This window comes from Canis lupus, chromosome 27 (genome assembly GCF_048164855.1).
Source record: "Canis lupus baileyi chromosome 27, mCanLup2.hap1, whole genome shotgun sequence".
NCBI lineage: Eukaryota > Metazoa > Chordata > Mammalia > Carnivora > Canidae > Canis > Canis lupus.
The window spans coordinates 38742109-38764155 of NC_132864.1; the positions used below are offsets into that span (position 1 = coordinate 38742109).

The 22047-nt window shown below is 48.0% G+C and overlaps 1 protein-coding gene across 1 annotated transcript in view; it reads left to right on the top strand.

Annotated features, from left to right (window-relative positions):
• PI4KA (phosphatidylinositol 4-kinase alpha) overlaps positions 1 to 22047 on the top strand; it is a 118768-nt gene that overhangs the window by 83033 nt on the left and 13688 nt on the right. Inside the window, exons 28-42 of the mRNA XM_072803635.1 lie at positions 1183 to 1272; positions 3325 to 3444; positions 5737 to 5829; positions 7089 to 7245; positions 7483 to 7610; positions 12068 to 12226; positions 12519 to 12670; positions 14052 to 14159; positions 14785 to 14912; positions 16334 to 16453; positions 16615 to 16694; positions 16772 to 16965; positions 17953 to 18043; positions 18416 to 18583; positions 19314 to 19367. Of these exons, the coding sequence (XP_072659736.1) occupies positions 1183 to 1272; positions 3325 to 3444; positions 5737 to 5829; positions 7089 to 7245; positions 7483 to 7610; positions 12068 to 12226; positions 12519 to 12670; positions 14052 to 14159; positions 14785 to 14912; positions 16334 to 16453; positions 16615 to 16694; positions 16772 to 16965; positions 17953 to 18043; positions 18416 to 18583; positions 19314 to 19367 (1842 nt within the window). The remainder of the gene's footprint in view (positions 1 to 1182; positions 1273 to 3324; positions 3445 to 5736; positions 5830 to 7088; positions 7246 to 7482; positions 7611 to 12067; positions 12227 to 12518; positions 12671 to 14051; positions 14160 to 14784; positions 14913 to 16333; positions 16454 to 16614; positions 16695 to 16771; positions 16966 to 17952; positions 18044 to 18415; positions 18584 to 19313; positions 19368 to 22047) is intronic.

A 22047-nucleotide genomic window follows, 5' to 3' on the forward strand; every position in this document is an offset into this window, starting at 1 on the left:
AGGCTGGCAGCCGTCCCCTTATTAAGGGCCGTCTTCATTGCCCTCTGGAGCATCAGGGCTGGCACATTGCACGCATTAGATTATTCGGTCCCAGCAGTTGGAGGTGTGAGCACTGTGGTCCCCCGCCCGCAGTGAAGAAGGCCTGAGTTGTCAGAGTTGCACAGTATGAGCAGGGTGGGCTCCTGCCCATCAGCCATGCTGACACCAAGCCCTTTCTTGGTTCAGCTGCCAAAGGTTTTCAGCTGCCTGTCCGTTTATGGTGTCTCAGAGCTGCATGAGCAAACACGACTGTCAGACCAACTTCACCATTGTGAGGTGTGCAGACTGTCATTGTGGTAGTCGAGTAACATGACTTTGGCTTTGTGTGACGCTATGGGAAATAGAGTAAATAGCTCTAGATAAGGAGGATGTGCTGTGTGAGGTCTGACTCGGAGCCCTCACTATGGCAAACTGAGGCCTAGGGCCAGGTCACATCCCAACCTTGGGGCCTCCAGCCAGACCAGCTGCCAGCTGGGATTTCTCCCCACAGTTACGAGGCCGCCGGAATGGCTTTTACCTCCCAGGACCTATATTCTCCAGTCACTGATTCAGGACATATGTAGTCCAGTGGCCATGTGAGGCACTGTGAGCTAGGCCCTGCCACTTTATGCCAGGATTATAGACCAGGCTGTCTATACCCTATTCCCAGAGCCTCGGAGTTAGAACATGGTCACTATAATCATTTGCTAGGGTTGCCATGATTAAGTGCCACAGACTGAGTAGCTTAGACAACAGAAATTTATTTAGTTATTTATTTTCTCACACTTTTGGGAGGCTAGAAGTCTAAGATCAAGGTGTTGGCAGGGTTAGTTTCTTTAGAAACCTCTCTCCTTGGCTTTTAGATATCTTTTGTGTTCTTGTATCCTCACGTCTTCCCTCTGTACCCTAATCACCTTCTCTTTGAAGTACACAAGTCGGGTTGGATTACGGCCCACCCATATGATAACCATTTTACCTTAATTACCTCTTTAAAGGCTCCATCTCCAAATACTGTCACATTCTGAAGTACTGGAGGCTAGGACTTCAATACTGGGTTTTAGGGGGGTACACTTAAGCCCTCAATAGTAGTTAACTGCAGTCTGTAGCTAGCATCCTCTGACAACCCAAATACACTGATTTCGGCCTGATTACACTCTTTTCCAGAGCATCGTGAAGGACTTTGCAGCACGCTGTGGAATGATCCTACAGGAGGCAATGAAGTGGGCACCTACAGTTACCAAATCCCACTTACAGGTACTTTCACAAAAAAAGCAATTTTGATACACTCCTTCCAGTGATCCAGAGAGCTTTCATAGACATAGCATACTTGAAATACAAACAGCACTAGTGTGAATAAGCAGAGACCAAAAACATGAGTCTAATGCCTGAGAATAACAGAAGCCTCAGAGGCTGACTCTTTGGTGGGAACACCTTGGGGGGTAAGGGTGCTGGTTATGGGTGAGGGGGGCAGGTGCAGTGGGCTCTGTGAGCAGACAGACCCAGGGAACCTGACCACTCACCAGGTAGGTGTCAGGTCTGTGGCAGGACTTGGGGCTGCTTGCAAGATGGGTGCACAGGGAGACCTGGCAGTCCAGCAGCAGCACCTGTGCTGGGTACTGGAGCTGGAGGGTGGCTGCCATCCCAGTAGAGCCCTGTCCAGGTTGCACGTGGAGCTGCACATGAGCCTTCTCAGACCACAGCTCTGGCTTATGAGCACAAATGACTGCAAGGTGAGCCATTACTCTGGTCAAGCAGAGGTGGACCAGAAATACCACAATACGTGAGAGGAAAAAGTCACCTCAAAGGGATCAAAGATAAGAAAAAAACCACTAGAACAGATCTGGCTTAATAAAGAGAAGGTGCATCAAAAGGGGCGTGTGAAGCTGACCTCAGCAACACTTGTTAGGATAAAGCTAATTCCAAAGTGTTTCTGCGTCTGGAATCCAGGAAGGACAGAGCAGCTAGCCCCAAGGGCCTTCCAAGGCTATTTGAAAATCCATTTTGCAAGAGCCCATAGGTGGTGCCTAGCATTGCCATACAGTTCTTCCTTTAGCTAAGGTTTTGGAGCAATGAGGTTAGAGCAGTTAGGGAAATGAAAAAACAAAAAAACAAAACAAAAAAAACTGGAGCCCTCCATTAGACATTCAGCAGCTAAGCTGCATAGAGGTGGGCCTTGTGACTAGGCTGTGCTTGTAGCTTAACAACTGCCACTGTCTAGTGGATACACCGGTACTCTTCGGGCAAGGGTACTTTCTCAAACTCTTCATATTTGGGAACTGATTTTTTGTGGTAGACATGGAGGAGGGGGGGCCTCAGCTCCCAAGGCTAAGGTCTAAAGAGGGGTGGCCCCCTTTCATTCCTAAAAAGGTTCATTAAACAAAAAGGCCTACTATAGGGAGAGCCATGTGTTTCTGCAAGCGTGGCCTAGCAAGGGAGAGGAAAATGCAAAGAAACACTTGAATTGGTCTCATTGGTCCAGCCTTCATTGCCCAGCTGTAGTATCCCCATCCGTCCTGGGCTTCCAGCTGGCAGCTTCAGCCCATCCTGAACCATCCTCCACACTGCCCACTACAGCGGCCCATTGTTGCTAGCAAATAGGCTCGGCACACCTCCCTCCTACCTCTGTTCATTAGCCACTCCCCTTTACTATGGGGTCCATGGTTGGGTTTCTGGCTTGTGCACTTTCCTGAGGGGAGTCCTGTGGCTCACTCTAAACTCCCTCCCCTGGCATACAAGGCCTTTTGGACTTGGCCTGTCCCTGGGCCAGGCTTGCCACCTGCTATCTAGCCCCTTGTATTTGCTACTCCTGCAGTGCTGATCCCTGGCCCCTGATGATCCACAGAGCAGAAGGCCTTCTCACATGTCCAGGCGTCCCTTTACCCCAGCAACTCCCTCCCCCAGTTGGCCAGGCAGACTCAGACCCTTGCTCTGCCTTCCTGCTATCCATCAGGCCCCCTTTTACATGCAGGGCTGCTCTGGCAAGAGAAGTGCCAGCATGTTGACAGCAGGGCCAGGACTCTGCAGCTCTGTGTTCTGGGTATCTGGCATGGGACCTGGCAGGTGGCAGACTGTCAGCAAGGATGTATCAAAAGAATAAGTGATCGTCTCACATTTACTGTGTGTGCCAGCCACTGTGGGCAAATCATCCTTGTTCATGAAGGAGCCATAGCCAACTGGGGGTGGCAGGGGGTCTTGGGGGGTTTAACTGATGCTCCCACAGAGAAGGATCCACCTGACATCAAAACCAGTGTTTGCTCTACTACCTCACACACCTTAAAATAAAACAGCCCTTTTTTTTCTGACCAGGAATATCTGAACAAACATCAGAACTGGGTGTCAGGACTGTCCCAGCACACGGGGCTGGCCATGGCCACCGAAAGCATCCTGCACTTTGCTGGCTACAACAAGCAGAACACCACTCTTGGGGTATGTGTGTGCCTCCTGGGGAGCAGGAATCTCCTCAGCCCTGGGAGCCACAGTGCAAGGGAAAAGACCAAAGCATTTGGGCACCCATGTGCTGCACAAGCAGCTATGCTAGCAGTAAGCAGGTCAGGTTCCATGTGAGATGCCCAAGTTCAAAGAGTGTTGTCACTGGAACCTTATTGTGTTTTCTTGATTCATTAATGATATCAGATTTGGATTTCTTTGTATGCACAAGGAAGGAAACTGATGTATAGGAGACACGGTCAGCATTTTCTTATAGTTCACGTTGATTGGAAACATTACTTGGATTTTCCTGTTTCAGCAGGTGCCAGAGCACACATGCATACACACCCTCAGCTTCATCTTGTTCCACTCAAGATTACTTTAGAGGGCAGCACATCCATGAAGTAGTGCTTTTTTAGTTAAATCAGAGTTTAGGATCAGAGCAGCAGATTGACAACAGGTGATCTGACTGGCAGCATTGCATGGCAGTGTCTCCCAGTCTTAGGGCCTAGCACTGTGTCTGTCAGTCTGGCCCAACCCAGTATGGCTGCAGGCTTCTTAACTCTGTGCCTCCTAACTCTCTCAGGATGGGGAGGTGGGGAGGTTGCCACCTGTCTTAAGGACATGATAGGGTGGAGGTACAGAGGCTGAGCACCAGTGGGAGGATGGCCTTGTGACTTCTCACCATGGCTGTGACTCTAAGTGGGAAGAGAGGAGCCCATGAGGCAGGCTGAGGGTGCTCAGCCTCCGTGCAGAGAAACCAGTGTCTTCTTATGTCCCTTGTCATTTTTGGAGCTCTCACCAGAGATCACTCCATGTTCTCTGAAGACATCAACATCTGCAAATACAGCTAGAGCACCCTCCACACTGTGGCCTACAAATGCATTTGCCGCCTAAGGAGCCTGCAGACATCAATGAGCCCTATTCAGGATGCTGAGAAGGCCACTGTTCCCCATTTTGCAGGGGAGTATATTCAGACTAAGGACAGCAAGTGACTTCTCTAGGACCTCACAGCTGATTAGTGGCAGGGCCAGGTTCTAGTACAGACCTGCTTGATGCCATAGGCAACACTGTCTCCAAAAAACATAAAGCAGTTTTGTGTGACCTTTTAAAAAGTAATCCAGCATAATTTTATGAGAAAACCTTGTATTTTCTGGCTTTTTTCCCCAAAAATTTCATATTTTCTTCTTCTGACCTTCTTTCTCCCCACTCACCTCCCTCCAAGAAACAACCCCTCAAACTTCAACAATTGAGAGATTCATTTTCCTCAGTAGCATCTGTATATCAAGAAGTGGATAGGTTGGTTGTGTTGGTTTGTAGTAAAAGGTACTAAAAGGAAATGTGAAAGGTGGTCATCCTCAGTGCATATTCATAATGTATGGTGATGCTGGGCAGAGCAGTAGCTGGAAAGCATAGTAGCAGTGACCAGCCAGGGTTAGGAAGAGCAGTCATCAGGACCCTGGGGTATGGAGACTGAAACTGAAGCTGAGGAAGTGGGGGCAGGGTGTGATCTGCAAATATTTTCCCCTTTTTGTGGGCTGCCTTTGTTCTCAGGAGTGCGCCCCTTTTGTCTTCTGCTGTTAGGCCAGCATTAGACCTGCAGCAGCTGTTGGGTGTCTCTGAGCTCCTGCTGGCTTCTGACACCATGCTCTTAACTTCACCCTTCACCATCTTCAAGTCACGTGTACACACCAACACATACCCACAGAGGAGACAGCCTGGGAACACTAATTTCTCAGCATTTTCATTGTAGGCTATGATGATTTTCACAATGATCTGGTGATTAGATCTGTTCACCACTGGGAATGAAAGCAATCAGGGCAGTAAAATGAAGCTATATCACAAGCTGCCTTCCAGAGAAAATTTTTCATACTAAAAATTTTTTTATCTTTTTCCTATGAGACCTGTCAGACTAGAGGTTATTCTAAAGTATTTTTGTTTCATTAGCTTGGCAGCACTGAAGATTTTTAATAACCCCTGAATCCAAACTTGACTTCTTAATTGGACTTAGGCTTAGCCATGGTGAACATGAGAAAAGCATGTCTCAGTGGCCTGAAATAATTCTTGATAGGGGTGCCTGGTTGGCTCGGTTGAGTGTCTGCCGTTGGTTCAGGTCATGATCCCAGAGTCCAGAGATCGAGCCTTGCATCAGGCTTCCTACTCAGAGGAGAACCTGCTTTTCTCTCTCCCTCTCCCCCTCCCCCTGTTCCCTCTCTCACTCTCTCACTCAAATAAAATCTTTAAAAAAAAAAAAAAGAAGAAGAAGAAATAATTCTTGACATTTGTCTATAGGCAACTCAGCTTACAGAGCGCCCAGCCTGTGTGAAGAAAGATTACTCCAACTTCATGGCATCCCTGAATCTACGCAACCGCTATGCAGGCGAGGTACTTTTCCTGCCCTTGTGTCCCAGGGCCATCAAAGTGTCCTCTCGCTCCAATGCCAGTCAGCTCCCTTCCAGTGGAAAATGCACTTGAGGTCTAGAACTCACTCACTTTAGGTGGACTTGAAGGTGTGGGGCCCTGGGACTCACCAGCACAGTCTGGAGCATTTATGGCACCCACTCACCACGTCTGCAGGAGGATGATTTCACATACACACACTCTGGCCACACTGAAGCTTTCTGTTTTTCTGCCCTGTTTTTTAGTGATAGCAAACATTTGTTGAGTGCTGTGCACTATCTAGGGTGGTTGATGAGGTGTACATACTATTATTACAATTTTACAGATAATGAAACTGAGGATCTCGAAATAAAATAACTTGCCAGAGTTACACAGGCAGAGCGGGGTCAGGAACCACATCTGATCACCATGAGGGCTTTCATCCACCATGCCACACTTTAGCCCAGCTTGGCAAGTTGCTTCACCTCTCGGGGCCTCAGTATCTGAATCTATAAAACACAGAAGTTAGCCTACACCATTTCAGAGGTCCCTGCAAGTCCATCAGTGCCTAGTCTGAGTGGGGTCTCCCCTCCCCCCTGTACAACTTCCTCATTCTAGCAGTTGCTCTTCCTCTTCCTGTGAACCCTCAGCACAGGGGCCCCTCACTCTGCTAGGCTAGGCTGGGCTAGGCTGTTGCTGACCCTAGCTAGGCTGCCACTGACCCTGCGTTCCCATGTGCTAGGGATTGCTCTGATGGCCTGTTCCACCTATTTTGAATACCCCAGTGGTGGTAGGAAATCTGTCTTTGGCAGTAGGTTTGGTTTTTGGAAGGAGTCATATCTTTTCTATGTAGTCGAGTCTTGTAGATAAGAGAGCAGCATGCTTTTGTTGGGGAAAAAAATGATATACAACTTTAAAAATAATGAGACCGCGCTTCTCATTTGAGTCATTAATTGACTCTGAAAGAACTGTTTTTAATCAGTCCACATCATGCAGCCCTACTGTGGTTCAGACCCCGAATTCAGTACTAAAATGTAAAATCAACAAGACCAGGTCTCTGCATCTGAAGGACCATCTAGAATGAAGGAAATACCAACATGCATTTCTGAAAGAGAAGTTCCCCCAATGTATAAGCAGTGGTAGCATCATTGAGCCTGGCACTCTCTACACACATAAGCTCTAGTTTGAGAAAGTAAGGCTCTGGTCAGGCCTTGTCCGTGTGCCTGGATTATGTGAAGCTCTCTTGACAAGTGTGCTTCTTGCAGGTATATGGAATGATTCGGTTTTCAGATGCCACAGGCCAGATATCTGACCTGAACAAAATGATGGTCCAGGAGCTGAATACAGCGTTAGACCTCAGTAATGCTCAGCAGTACACGCAGGCCATGTTCAAGCTGACAGCAATGCTCATCAGCAGCAAAGGTAATGGATGGAGGCATTGGGGAGCTCTGAGCTCGTTTGGAAATGAGTATTTACCTTTGTCTTCTTTAGGGATCTGGGGGTCCCCTAGTAGAGATCTCTGTGGTGTCCTTAGGGGTAGAAGTAAACAGAAGACCATCATTGGCCCACCTGGTTCTCTGTCTTGTTGACTTAAGGAGACAAGCAGAGGGTTCAGCCAGTGTTCAGTGCTTCTTCTGAATAGCGTGTGTTTGGTTACAGATTGTGACCCACAGCTCCTTCATCATCTGTGTTGGGGTCCCCTCCGGATGTTCAACGAGCATGGCATGGAGACTGCCCTGGCCTGCTGGGAGTGGCTGCTGGCTGGCAAGAATGGTGTGGAAGTACCGGTAGGACACTAGCTGTGTTCAGCTCCTGAGGGTGGGGCCAGAGAGATGGAGAGAGCTTGACCTGGCTGTTCACCTGACAAGCTTGGAGACCCCAGGCAAGCCTCTCACCCTCTGGGGCCTCAGTCTCCTTATATGTAAGGCTGTGATATTAATGCCTGACCACTGGGCTATCACGAGGACAACAAGGAATATGTGTTAAAAGGATCCTAGTGAGATCCCGGGTGGCTCAGCGGTTTAGCGCCACCTTCAGCCCAGGGCGTGATCCTGGAGACCTGGGATGGAGTCCCACGTCGGGCTCCCTGCATGGAGCCTGCTTCTCCCTCTGCCTGTGTCTCTGCCTCTGCCTCTCTCTCTCTCTCTCTCTCTCTCTCTCTCTCAGGAATAAGTAAATAAAGTCTTTATTAAAACAAACAAACAAAAAACAAAGATTTAAAAAAAAAAAGGATCCTAGTGGTTTCTAGGAGTTGTTGTTTCTCAAAAGCTCAGTAGAGGGAGCCATTTCTCTGAGAGTGGAACACATGGAATATGATCCAGAGAGGTTGTGGTTGTTCACAAAGACATTTATTTCTCTTGGCCTGCTCACTTTGGGAGGGGCAGTCTTCCTGGTGTCCATATTTCTAAAGTTGATGTTGGAGGAGGCCCCCAGGCAAGGTCATATACGCCCTTTCAACTGATTGGATGAATATCTAAGAACTGTTGAATTTTTCAAAGATCTCATTAATTTTCATAACAACAGGGAATTTGGCATTTTTTCTGTGTTTACTTAAGATGAGTTGAGATAAGTGGTCAAAAGAGGTGTTTACTTTTTCTTGTACCCTGAGGAAAATGCAATATTTCCAAAGATGGAATTAGAATGTTCCGGGTAGGTGCTGGTGGTGGCAATAATCATCATACCTCACATTTGCCTGGGTTATTATAATTGTATGGAGTTTGTGTTGGGCACACCACTCAGAGTCTGGGGAGGTATTTTGGTCTGGTGGCTCCCATGGGAGAGTACCTGGTCAGGGAGAGGCACTGACCTCTGCCTCTCAGAAGAGCAAGTCAGCTGGGGCCCTAGACTTACCAGTGGCTCCTGGACCCTTTATCTATGAAACTAAGGTGGGCACTGGGTTCTCAGCCTGGCCAGCTCTGCTCACATCACGGAGCATGCAGAAGGGCCTGTGAGAATCCTGCCACAACCTGTAGGGGCTCTGACTCCAAAGAAAAGTTCCTCATCTGTGTAATGAGACTACTAGTATGAGCACCTGTGACAAAGAGTTATTGTGGAGATTGAATGACTTAATTCACCTCACCTCACAGGCCAGGATCAGTGCCCAGCGTAGCGATCTATTAGTAAATACAAACTGCTGTTGTGATGGTGGCTGTTGTCATTGCCAGGTAGAGGATTCCACACTGACAGTGATCTGCCATTGCTGTTACATACACCCACATGCCCCCTTCTTTGGTTTTCATCTGTTTTACTACTGCATGTGTTATTATATCTTATAATAGTGCTATATTTGTTCTAAAAGTCCAAAGCTTTTCAAAGAAATTAAGAAAAGGACTTTTTAAAAATATCACACATTTATCCAAATATTTTCCATTTCTCACATTCTAAGTCTTCCTGTAAACTTAGATTCGCAATTGTTCACTTTAGCCCAAAGAAATTCCCTTACCAGGGATCCCTGGGTGGCACAGCGGTTTAGCGCCTGCCTTTGGCCCAGGGCGCGATCCTGGAGACCCGGGATCGAATCCCACGTCGGGCTCCCGGTGCATGGAGCCTGCTTCTCTCTCTGCCTGTGTCTCTGCCTCTCTCTCTCTCTCTGTGTGACTATCATAAATAAATAAAAATAAAAAAAAAAAAAGAAATTCCCTTACCATTCCTGTAGTTCAGGTCTGCTGAAATAAATTCTCTCTGCTTTAGTTCACCTTCATTTTTTTTTTTTTTTGTTTTTATGCATGTGGATATTTTTCCTGGATCTAGGATCCTGGGTTGACAGGTTTTTTTGTTTTGTTGCTTTTAGCATGGTAAGTACATCTTCTATTGTCTTCTGGCTTGAATTGTTTCCAGGGAGAAGTTAGCAGTCATTCTTATCATTGTTCCTCAGGAAGTACTATTGTTTGTATTTGGTTTTTCCTTTTACCTGCTTTTAGGATGTTTCCCTTCATCTTTGATTTTTAATAGTTTGACTATGATATGTGGTTTTCTGTGTATTTGTCCCGCTAGGGTTTATTGAGTTGCTTAACTTTAGAGATTGAAGGTTTTTCATCAAAGTAAGAAATTTTCTTTAAATATTTTTCCCCATTTTCTTGTCTCATTTTGGGATTCCAAGTACCCACACCTATGTTGATGACTTCATATTGTCCCACAGATCATTAACATTCTCTGCAGTGCTTTTCACTTTTCTATCTCTCTCATTTCATTTTGGCTCATTTTAATTGGTCTGTCTTCCAAATCACTGCCCTTTTCTGACACGTTATTCTTTCTGTTGTTAAGCTATCATATATATTTTATCTTGGATATCATGAGTCTCAGATCTAGAATTTCTGTTTCTGTTTCATAGTTTGTATGTATCTGATGAGACTCTGTATCTTCATTAGTTTCTCCATCTTTACCTATAAATATTTGGTGATATTTACAATATTTTAAAGTTCTTGTCTATTCTAGAGTCAGGGTCATCTGTGGGTCTGTTTCTCTTGATTTTTTTTCTGTTGATTTTTTTGCTTTCAGTGTTTTAAACGTTTTTGTTGTGATGTGGACTTTATGTATAGAAAAGCAGTAGAAAAAAAAAAGAAAAAAAAAAAAGAAAAGCAGTAGAGACTGATGTGCACTGCTGTTTTACTTTCTCAGAAAGTAGGTATTTTGTTGAGTAGCTAAAATAAAGGTCACTGACCCCTACCCCTGAGGGGTTAGTCTTGGCAAGAAAAATGGATTTTTCCTGCTTTTTACCACCTTCACTTCCTCCTTTTCCCCCCACATCAGAATCAGAAGAGGGGTCATGGAAGGATTTTTATGCCAAGCAAATTACTGTTTCATTTGGCATCTTTCAGACTTGGATCAGTGTCTGATTGCTATATCTTACATCTCTTGGCATCTGTGGACCTGCTGAAGACTACGTGGATGTTTGTCTTGTTCATTGCTCCATTCCCAGAGCCTGGAGGGAAAGCAGCCAGGCCCAGAGGAAGCAACCAGATGTGCTTGGTCAACACATGAGTGGGCGTGCTGCTTTGCTGTGGCTCATCAGCCTCGGCAGGCCTGCAGTTTCTTCTTCTAACGTAATACTTATATTTGGCTGCAGGAAATAGAAACTGGGCACAGTTCCTTGACCCCCAGGGGCTATCCTCCTGGTGTTGCAGGCAGCTCATTGATATCCTGGCTCATGTCTGAAACTCTGCCACCCTGAGTCTGTGGACTTTTTTCCTCACCTGCAGGACCTCCAGATGGTTTCTGGGCCTCCAAGCAGGAAGTAGGGCAGAGGATGCTGGCTGCCTTGGCCTTCACCCAGTTGATACCCACCTGCTGATTTGTGCCAGTGAGAACCATTGGCCCCCCTAGCCATCAGAAGGCTGGGTGAGGGTACCTGTGACTGGCCACATGGCCTCCCTGAGTAAAACCATAATTAGAAAGGGATGGACACTAGGCAGGGAGCCAGGGCATTTACCCCAGGCACCAAGCCTCAGTTGCCACCTCTCCGCAGATACCCTTAAAGGAACTGCCAAGTATTGTTGGGCCAAAAGGGGAGGCTGCTCCCCCGCAGAACTGCCCAGTGGCAGTTGCGCACTCAGTTTGGCTCCTGAGGTTATTCCTTGGGCCTGGTTAATGGCGTGAAGGTGATGTGCAGGGTCTGTTTGGGGTAGAGAAAAGGAACTGGGCTCTAGAGCCAAAATCCAGTCCTGCTTTTGCCAGATTGGAGACCCTGAGCTGGCGACCTCACCTCTGCAACCAAATGTAGCTTCAGGGTTATTAAGAAGGTTCACAAAAAAAAAAAAAAAAGAAGAAGGTTCACCCAGGTGGAGCCTGTTGAGGGCCCACCCAACACTAGGCCCATCTCAGATGTGCTGACACCACAAAGCAGGAGGCCACAACTTGGCCTAGCGATAATTCGAGAATGGCCTTTTGGTAGAAAACAGCTGGGAAGTTAGATTATAGGTGATCTTTAATTTTTGTTGTTGATACTTCCTTGGTTTTCTAAATTTCATTTGTTGAGCATGTCTTCTTCTTCTTTTTTTTTAAGGGGTAGGGAGGGGCAGAGGAGAGGAGAGGGAGAATCTTAAAGCAGGCTTCAGGCCCAGTGTAGAGCCTGACCTGGGGCTGGATCTCATGATCCTGAGATCATGACCTGAGCTGAAATCAAGAATCGACGCTTACCCAGCTAAGCCACCCAGGCGCCCTGAGCATGTATTCCTTTTATAATTAAACAACAGTAAGTACCTTTCTGTGCTTTGCAGAGACACTAACAGTCATTGCATACTTGCAGTTTATGCGGGAGATGGCAGGGGCCTGGCAGATGACAGTGGAGCAGAAGTTCGGCCTGTTTTCCGCGGAGATAAAGGAAGCAGACCCCCTGGCAGCATCAGAAGCCAGTCAGCCCAAACCCTGTGCTCCCGAAGTGACCCCTCACTACATCTGGATTGACGTATGTGCTTCTCCAGGTTCTCCCACTCTAGCTGCAAGGTCAGGGGATCCCCCTGGGGCCAGTGGCCCAGTAAGCACAGGGCTCCAGGTTTTTGACTGCCTTACGTAGGGACTGGGAGATGGCTGTTCCAGCCTTCTCCCCCAGGCCCCTGCTGGACTTGTCATGCTTCCCCTAAGACCCCTCCCTGCCCTCCTGTTGGCTCAGAGCCCCACCTCAGCCAGCTGTGCTGGCTGTGCTGGCTCTGAGGGCAGGCAGGCCAGGCCCCAGCAGAGCACATGTTCTTCCCATTCAGTTCCTGGTGCAGCGGTTCGAGATCGCCAAATATTGCAGCTCTGACCAAGTGGAGATCTTCTCCAGCCTGTTGCAGCGCTCTATGTCCCTGAACATCGGTGGGGCCAAGGGAAGCATGAACCGGCACGTGGCGGCCATTGGGCCTCGCTTCAAGTGAGGGGCTCTCCTTGTCTCATGGTGGTAGCAGGGATGGGTGGGGGAGGTTTCTGTCAGTTGCTGGTGCAGTAGGCCTTCTGCACTGGTGGGAGAGTTCCCCGTGCTTGGTCTTTTTTTTTTTTAAACCAGAAACTGACCAAGCCCCTAGTACATGCAGAACTCTTAGGAAGGGAGGATCTGTAGGGAATGATCTGGCCTGCCATGCCCTTACAGGGCTGAGAAAGTCAGCCAGAGTGCTATCCACAGCAAAGAGTGTTCAAGAAGATAGTTCACTCATGGACCTAGGGCAGCCAGATGTTGGGCAGCCTTTCTAAATTGATTGGGGGTGGATAGCAGCCAAAGGATTCTGGTGACACAGTGGTGAGAGAGAAGCAGCAGGTAGTGTGTCAGAGCTCAGGTGTGACAAGCTCAGACTAAGGGGCTGGCAGTGACTTTGGGCAGGTCACTTTACCCCTCAGAGATGTTCACAGAAAACTTCTGATCGTGCTGACTACCCCAAGGCGATTTTTGCCAAGGCCCATGCAAAATACCAACCACACCAGGGGCTACCCCCTTTTGGGGATATGTGACCTAGTAGGGAGGCTCAGGCATGGTGCTATGGCCAGGGGTGCTGTGGACACAGCAGGCAGGGTCAGTCTGGTGTGGGGAGCACCTGTAGGTGCCTGGGTGGTCAGTTGGAAGGAGGGTGAGGGTCCCCTTTCAGTGTATGCTCCTCCTGCCTGCTGCCCACTGCCAACACCTGCTCTTTCTGCCCCTCCCCTGAGTTCAGACCCATGTTTCTGCAGTCCACTGGGCACTCCATGGGACTGCGCTTCTCAAACCACTGAGAAGGTGAAGGACTCATACTCTTTTCCCTTCATTTCCAGTCCATCACAGACCTGTACCTTTATAAAATGCATGAGAATAAATTACTAGAAAAGGATTCACACTGGACCACCATAGTAATGCAGAATTGCTGTGGAAATGAGCGGTTATCCCCTCTCCGTTTCTGTACTACTTCATCACAGACCAACACCATCTGTAGAAGCCCATTGAGTAGCCCTGGCCTGGCAAAAACCAACTGCTCAGTAAATTTCTTTTCTTTTAGCTTGAATTAAATGTTCTACCTTTATAGCACCTATGGGTGACTGGACTCAGAAAGCAGTTTGCAAATAGACAAACTTCTGACTAAGGCAGATAAACACAAATTGTTCATTTGCCCCCAGTTAGAGTGAAGATTTCAAAACAAAACAAAACCTTCCTAAGGGATTTCTGGTACAATAAACCTGAATGGCAGTCACCTGGCTGGTGCCATAGTCCTAGCACACTAGAACTAGTAGGGACTCCTCAGGCATTCTGGGCGGCTCGCTCTGACTTGGCCCCTGGTGTTCTTTTGCAGACTGCTGACTCTGGGACTGGCCCTCCTGCACGCTGACGTGGTGCCAAATGCAACCATTCGCAACGTACTTCGCGAGAAGATCTACTCAACCGCCTTTGACTACTTCAGGTACTCCCCCAGCTATGCTGCACACAGTGTGCAGTGATGGCCCGCTGTACCCAATGCCGCCACATCCCCAGAAGTCATGGCACAAAATGGTTTGGCCTGATTTATGCGCTGCCCTTGTTTGGCTCTCTGGTGGCCCTGGATTTGAATATGTTCAGCCCTGTGCTGTATTTCCATGTCTGTGCTTAGAGCTAGCCTCCCAACATGCAACATACACAAATTTTCCCCCATTCAATTGACTTAAGAGAATAACTGTATCCATTTAACTTCCCAGTTCCTATGAATGGTTATTGCACAAAGAATCGCACAGCCTGGGGTTTTGTAAGTGTGTAGATTGTGTTGTATAGAGACAGCTGCAACTGCACGATCCATCAGGAGCACACCATTCAGCCAAGGGCTGTTGAGAACACTGGGGATAGTAGTAGAGGTGGCCATGGAGGACTCAGAAGATCATCACACTTTTTTCCATTAGAATGAATGAGATAGTTGTTGCCCATGACTAGTTCTGGGTTCACCTTTTGTCATTAAGAGGCCACTTGTGTCCCCTCTCACATGCTTTTATAATACGCCTGGCTTCCAGTCCCAGAGTCCAGGCACTCAACTCTTGCCCTCTTGTGGTTGTTTGAAGTTGCCCCCCAAAGTTCCCTACTCAAGGAGAAAAGAGGCTGCGTGAAGACATAAGCATAATGATTAAATTTTGGACAGCCATGTTCTCAGATAAGAAGTACCTGACTGCCAGCCAGCTTGTTCCCCCAGGTAAGCATTATTCTCATCAGGGCAGCTGCTCCTGGGTGGTGGGGCCAAGGCACGGGGATGGGCGGGACAGTGGTGCCCAGTGGGCACTGAAGGAGCTCAGTCAGAACAGAGAGGGTCCTACTGAGCCCTGGCCTTGGCTGTGCTGCACAGTGACCAAAGCCTGCCTGGCTACTGCTTGTCCTCCAGCCCCAGCTGACAGCATGAATGAGTGCAGGAGGCCCTGAGCAGAGGCCACATGACATAACTCCTCCCAGCACCAGCCCTGTTCACCAGCCCCCACTGCATATCTGACAAGCCCATCCTGGGATAAGGCTCATGTGCCAAGATGAGTAAGGCACTGTCTGCTGTCATCTGGTAGGAGACAGCAGTCAAATCAACAGGTGATGTCAACAGGAGAGGATCATGGGAACACCTCTTAAAGCCAGGCCCTTGGCCCCCTGGAGTTGGGGAGCCAAAGCCAGTTTTCTGGAAGAGGTGACATGTGAGCTGAGTCTCCAAGGATGAAAAGGAGCAAGCCAGGGTGGACAGGGTTAAGGAAAAGGTGCTGTGGTGTGTAAGCAAGCAGCAAACCACAAAGAAACATGTTCCTGTTTCCCTGAGCATACAGCTGGTTATACAGCACAAAGTAGGGATGAAGAGCGTGGTTTCTGCAGACAGACCCACAGAGGACAACCTGACTGTAGGAAAAGGAAAGGAAAACTAAAAAGCAAGCACAGTAATTGAGGCATCTTCCTGGCTCCACGTATAGCAGGGCCAGCACGCTCCTTGCTTGCTCACACGGGCCCCAAGTTCCTGCTGTGTTAAAGGACAGCATGATGCTGGTGATGAGAGAACTATTTGTAATTTATCCGGATCACTATGCACATTTGTTTTCTTCTATTTTAAAGGCTGGGGGGGTGCACCTGGATGGCTCAGTTGGTTAAGTGTCAGACTTTTGATTTTAGCTTAGGTCATGATCTCAGGGTCATGGGATTGAACCCCAAATCAAGTTCCACACTCAGTGGGGATGCTACTTGAGATTCCCTCCCTGTCTCTGCCCCTCCCCCCCTTTTGCCTGCATTCTCTCTCTTTCTTTCAAATAAATAAAATCTTTAAAACTAAAAAGGTTAGGAGGACTATAATACGTTTTAGTTAGCTTTCTATGTAGAATGGTTAAAAAAAACTTCCCCAGGGCACCTGCTGACTTAGGCAGTGGAGCATGCAACTCTTGATTGCAGAATGTGAGTTCAAGCCCCACATTGAATGTAGAACTTACAAAAAAAAAAAAAAAAAAAAAAAAAAACCACAAATTTCCCAGAGGGTGGTTTATTCTGCAGATCCATCAATACCATGTCTCTGCCCCCCACTCTTCCACTGATCGCCTTATCTCTGGTGAAAATCCAGATACCTCATTCTGGAAGCAACAATGTGTTTGCCCACAGATAACCAAGACACCCGGAGCAATCTGGACATAGCAGTCGGCTCTCGGCAACAGGCCACTCAAGGCTGGATCAACACCTACCCCCTGTCCAGTGGCATGTCAACCATCTCCAAAAAGTCAGGTCAGTTGAAGGTTTCCTGATAGGTCCCTCCATCTGAGTCACAACCTGGCAGTTCAGACAGTGGGCAGAGCACTGAAAGACAGCTTCCTCTGGGTTTTAGAAGTAAAGGGTGGTCCAGTGAACTCTGAAGAACATACTTGTGCCTTCTCTTTCCTCTGTAGGCATGTCCAAGAAAACCAACCGGGGCTCCCAGCTACACAAGTACTACATGAAGCGAAGGACGCTGTTGCTGTCTCTGCTGGTAAGGTGATACCTGACATGCCCACAGCACTGGGAATGGGCGCACACAGAAGATGTATTAATGTCTCATCTCACCAGGCCACGGAGATCGAGCGTCTTATCACATGGTACAATCCACTGTCGGCCCCAGAGTTGGAGCTGGACCAGGCTGGAGAGAACAGTGTGGCCAACTGGAGGTCCAAGTACATCAGCCTGAGTGAGAAGCAGTGGAAGGACAACGTTAACCTCGCCTGGAGCATCTCTCCTTACCTGGCTGTGCAGCTGCCAGCCAGGTGGGCCCCAGTCACACCTGTCTGATGAGAGCCTTGCCAGAAGTCCAGTACAAGGGCACCTGAGCAGGGAGGAATATGATGTGGTCCTGCCAAGGACGGTCGGGGAGGTGATCCTAGACGCCTGGTCCTCTGCCCTAGATGTTGACCCAGTCTTTCTGTGCAGCGGTTAGACAGCACGGACTCCTGCCTGGGGTGCCTAGACCCCAGAACACATTCAGAGCACATTTGAGTCCCCGGTCCTATTTGAGGAGGAAAAGAAGCACATGGAGGCTGTCACCCTAGGGAGGCAGGCCTGAGGAGCCTTTTGGTTTGTTCCCACAGGTCTTTGAGCAGCAAGCTACTCAGATTAGGTGGCCAGCAGCCATGTGTCCTATAAACTCTCCCCTCGTAGCTCTCCAAGGTCAGAACTCTTAGACCAGTAGTAGCTGAAAGGGGCTTCCCAGGACCTTGTGTTAAATCACCCAGAAGTGCATCTACCCCACATGCAGGGATGGACGTTTCCTCCTCAAGAGCACACACTTGCCTACTTATTGCTTCCTCTTTCTGGTTCTAATTCAGTCCTCTGGATCAGGACCACAACTTAATTGTGTTTGTGGAAAGTCTGCCTTGTGTTAGCCTGGGGCAGTGACACCTGAAAACTTGTACCTACTCTCCCAGCTACCATGGGCTGCCATGCTGTAGATGGGCTGCTTTGGGGGCCAGAGCAAGAGCATATTCTGAAGGCAAGGACTGTAAAGGGGGATGTCCTTTGAATGGAGAGTGTAGAATAATTCCTGTTTGAGATAGTTCTGGCATTTTATCCTAACCATTCATAATGCTGTTTATTGTAAACATCTATGATCAAAGTTACCAATATGTCAGTAGCGTAGTGTTTAGATGCCGCTTGGCACTAATCTGTATCCCTCCAATTCAGGGCTCCCCCTGTACCTCCCTCTCTCCCGTGAAGGAAGGAGAGGCCACCCTACCCACACCCTCCATGTGCCATAGGTTCAAGAACACAGAAGCCATTGGCAACGAAGTGACCCGTCTCGTTCGGTTGGACCCAGGAGCCGTCAGTGACGTCCCCGAGGCTATCAAGGTAGCGTAGCATGTCCTGGGGCCTGGGCTTAAACTGCACAAAAACATGACTGCCTCCAAAATGCCTGGAAACTAGAAATGTGACAAAAACCTGACAATATCAACAGTATAAGGACTTTTCTGATTTCCTGGATTTTCGACTTCTGGAATAAAGGCATTTATTATGCTCATAGTAGACAAATATTGAATGTACTTCACCCTAGTTGAAATTATGCTGTTTTACATGATGTATTAGAAGCATTTCCCCACGTGATTATAAATGCCTTATCATCATCACTTCGGGGCTTCCCCTGAGATACAGGCTGGGGATGGGTGTTTCCAGAGGGGCCTCAGGGACTGCCTGTGCCAGACCACCTCCCTGCTTCTTTCCCAGTTCCTGGTCACCTGGCACACCATCGACGCTGATGCGCCGGAGCTCAGCCACGTGCTGTGCTGGGCCCCCGCCGATCCACCCACGGGCCTCTCCTACTTCTCCAGCATGTACCCGCCACACCCTCTCACCGCACAGTATGGGGTGAAAGTCCTGCGGTCCTTCCCACCGGTGAGCCCGTGTCTGGAGTCAGCCTCGGTGGGACTTACCAGCCAGTGTTCGGGTGGAGACAGGAAGGACAGGCTTTATCTCACACTTAATGTAGGCCTGATAAAACATTGGTCCATCCTAGAGCGTGTTTTCCTCCCCATTTCTGTTCAGGCAGTCATAGAAGATAGATTTCGTTTTGATTCAGATATGTTACTGGTATTATTTATTTATTTTATTTTAATTTGGTATTTGAGTTCTAGAAGGAAGTTGACTTGAGTTTGGTTCCAGTTGTGGCTGTGTGGGCACATGGCCCAGCCGTGGGCTATTAGGAAGCCTGGGGATCCCACGTGACAGCCACAGTGACAGGGATTTGGTAGCTGACTCACGGAGGCCCCAACACATGGGCCTGCTGTAACCTCACCCCTTGTCCCCAAGCAGGCTCCCAGCAGTGAACACACATGAGCAGGCCCTTCCCCGATCCTTGTAGGTACGGGAGCCTCATTCCTTTTGCTTTTTCTCACCCATTATGTGTTTCAAGCTGTTGGCCATTTCCTTGCTGTCCTGGCTTTCCCTGGTTCTCAGTCATCTGTGATCTCCAGCGTGATGGTGTCCCATGGGCTGAGTGACAGCAGGGCCGTTCCAGTGGGGCCCTGGGACAGCCATCTGTGTTGCATTTGTTTTCACTGTCCTGGAGGTAAGGAATTGTCTTCCCTTCCTGGTGGTCACAATTGCTTGTCCTTCTCCTTTGCAGGATGCTATCCTATTCTACATCCCCCAGATTGTACAGGCCCTCAGGTATGACAAGGTAAGGCTGTGCCAGCGTGTGCTTTCCTTCCCTCTGAGAGCTGTGCCTGGCAGTGGGGAGGGGGCCATTGGCAACAGGAATGGGGCCTTGGGAACATGACCGCCAGGCTGTGACCCGGTCTCTGAGCTCTTCTCACGGACATCCCCACTGAAGCTGTGGCTGCTCATGTCCAGGAGGCTCCCCTCACCCCACCTCACCCTGAGGCCCCGTCTTGCTGTGCAGGGTGGATGGGCTCTGGAAATACTGCCAACCTCTTCCTTAGTCCCTGAATCCAGCTCCCTCATCTCTTCAGTGGGAAATGGGGGGAGGGTCAGACAAGATGATGTATGTATAGTGTGTGCTTAGGCTGCCTTGGCAGAGAACCACAGAGTGTGTGTGGGGGGTGGGGGTGGGGGGGTGCTAAATGTATCTCTCACAATTCTGGAAGCTGAAAGTCGGAGATCACAGTGCCCATAGGATTGGTTTCTCCTGAGGCTTCTCTCCTTGGTTTGCAGATGGCCGCCTTCTCCCTGTGTCCTCCTGTGGGCTTCCTTCTGTGTGTCTGTGTCTTAATCTTCTCTTCTTTTTTTTTTTTTTTTTTTTTTTTTTTTTTTTTTTTTTATTGGTGTTCAATTTACTAACATACAGAATAACACCCAGTGGCCGTCACCCATTCACTCCCACCCCCCGCCCTCCTCCCCTTCTACCACCCCTAGTTCGTTTCCCAGAGTTAGCAGTCTTTACGTTCTGTCTCCCTTTCTGATATTTCCCACACATTTCTTCTCCCTTCCCTTATTTTCCCTTTCACTATTATTTATATTCCCCAAATGAATGAGAACATATAATGTTTGTCCTTCTCCAACTGACTTACTTCACTCAGCATAATACCCTCCAGTTAATCTTCTCTTCTTATAAGGACATCAGATTAGACTAGGCACCACCCTAATCTCATTTTAACATAGTCATCTCTTTTAAAGGCCCATCTCCAGACACTGTCCCATTTAGGCACGTATGACTTCAGTCCACGGGGACTGGGAGGGAGGAATACAATTCAGCCCATCATGTACAGCATACCTGTACATAAGATGCCTAGCCCAGGGCCTGGCACAGAAACACACCCCAACATGGGGGGTGACCTCAACCCCAAACCCACACTGCCCATGCTTCATCTCAGCAACCCTCATCCACCTATGCTGGAGTCTGAATACAGCAGCAGCTGCCTCTTTTCTGCTCCTGCCAGTTCTGCTCCCCACTGCATAGAACATCAGCCCCCCTTTCTAGCTGAGCCCTTGCAGTGGCAATGAGTGCTGTGGCTGGGTATACCAGGGCTAGCTTCTTCCCCATGGACTGGCAGGATGCTCGGTCTTAGTCCATAGACCAAAGTGCTTGTAGACCTGCAGCCAACCTTTAAAGACTGAGTCCAGGGCAGCCCGGGTGGCTCAGCGGTTTAGCGCCGCCTTCGGTCCAGGTGATCCTGGAGACCCAGGATCGAGTCCCAAGTTGGGCTCCCTGCATGGAGCCCGCTTCTCTCTCTGCCTGTGTCTCTGCCCAGGTAGCTTTGATAATGTGCAGAAATTTATTCACCCTGGTTTCAGCACTTAACGGGACTGTCACAATGTGCTTTTTCTCCAGATACTCATTTCCCTCCCCTCCAAAATCCTTGTCCCTTTACTCTTTGGGTCTTTGTGTCTACCTCCATGTGAACACATCATGGTGGCCACCAGAGAACACTATGCTCTCCAGGCGATATGCTCAGAGCTCTGGGCTTGGCATGCAGAGGCCTCGCTGGGCTGCATTTGGCGTAGAGGCGTAGGTGGGCGCTGCCACTAGCATATGCAGAGTCAGGCAAGCAGCACTTTGTTCTATTTGGCTACTGTTTTACATAAACTACTTTCCAAAAATCCTGATACATTTTTTCCTTTCTTTTTTTTTTCCCTAGTTGTCAAAATAGGGCGAATTATTTAGCAATTATACAAAGATGACTATGAGTTTTTCTCCTTTTTTCCCCCCAAAATCATTATAAACTCATGGATTTTGATGTGTTTGGTATGTACCAGTCCACTTGTTATTTTTGATGCCCATCTTTCTGACTACTGGGAATCCCCAAATGTCTGTCCTTTGATATTTAGTCCTTGATAACCTTGCTTTCCAGGAAAGACAAGATTTTTTCCTTAGGTTTTTCTTATTTTCTTCCTCAGACCTGGAATCACCTATTTTCTGGGGAATTTCAGTTCATTCTACTGAGACACCATAATCTAAACGCTAAGCATGTTCACTGCCATTGAGATGGTCACTGTTTCTAGCCCTTCCCAGTAGAAAGAGCTTTTTGCTTTGGTTTTTTTGTTTGTTTGTTTGTTTGTTTGTTTGTTTTGTTCTTTTTGTTTTGGTTTTTTGTTTTTGTTTTTTGTTTTTTTGTTTTTTAGAAAAATACATCATGAGATTATACTAATATTTCCAATTCAAACGTAGGATTGTAGACTTTTTAATTTGATTTTGTTTGAATCTTTTAATACTGAAAATATTAGTTCCTAATAACATTAACATACTGTTTTTGCATTATTCCACTACTTATATTATTGGTTTCAAAATAACAACACCAATATTATTATAACACCAGCGTGATTACTAAAAATTGGGTCAGATTTTTTTGTCGTTTGTTCTTGGTGTATTTTCCATTGAGGACATACAGTCAGATTAATCT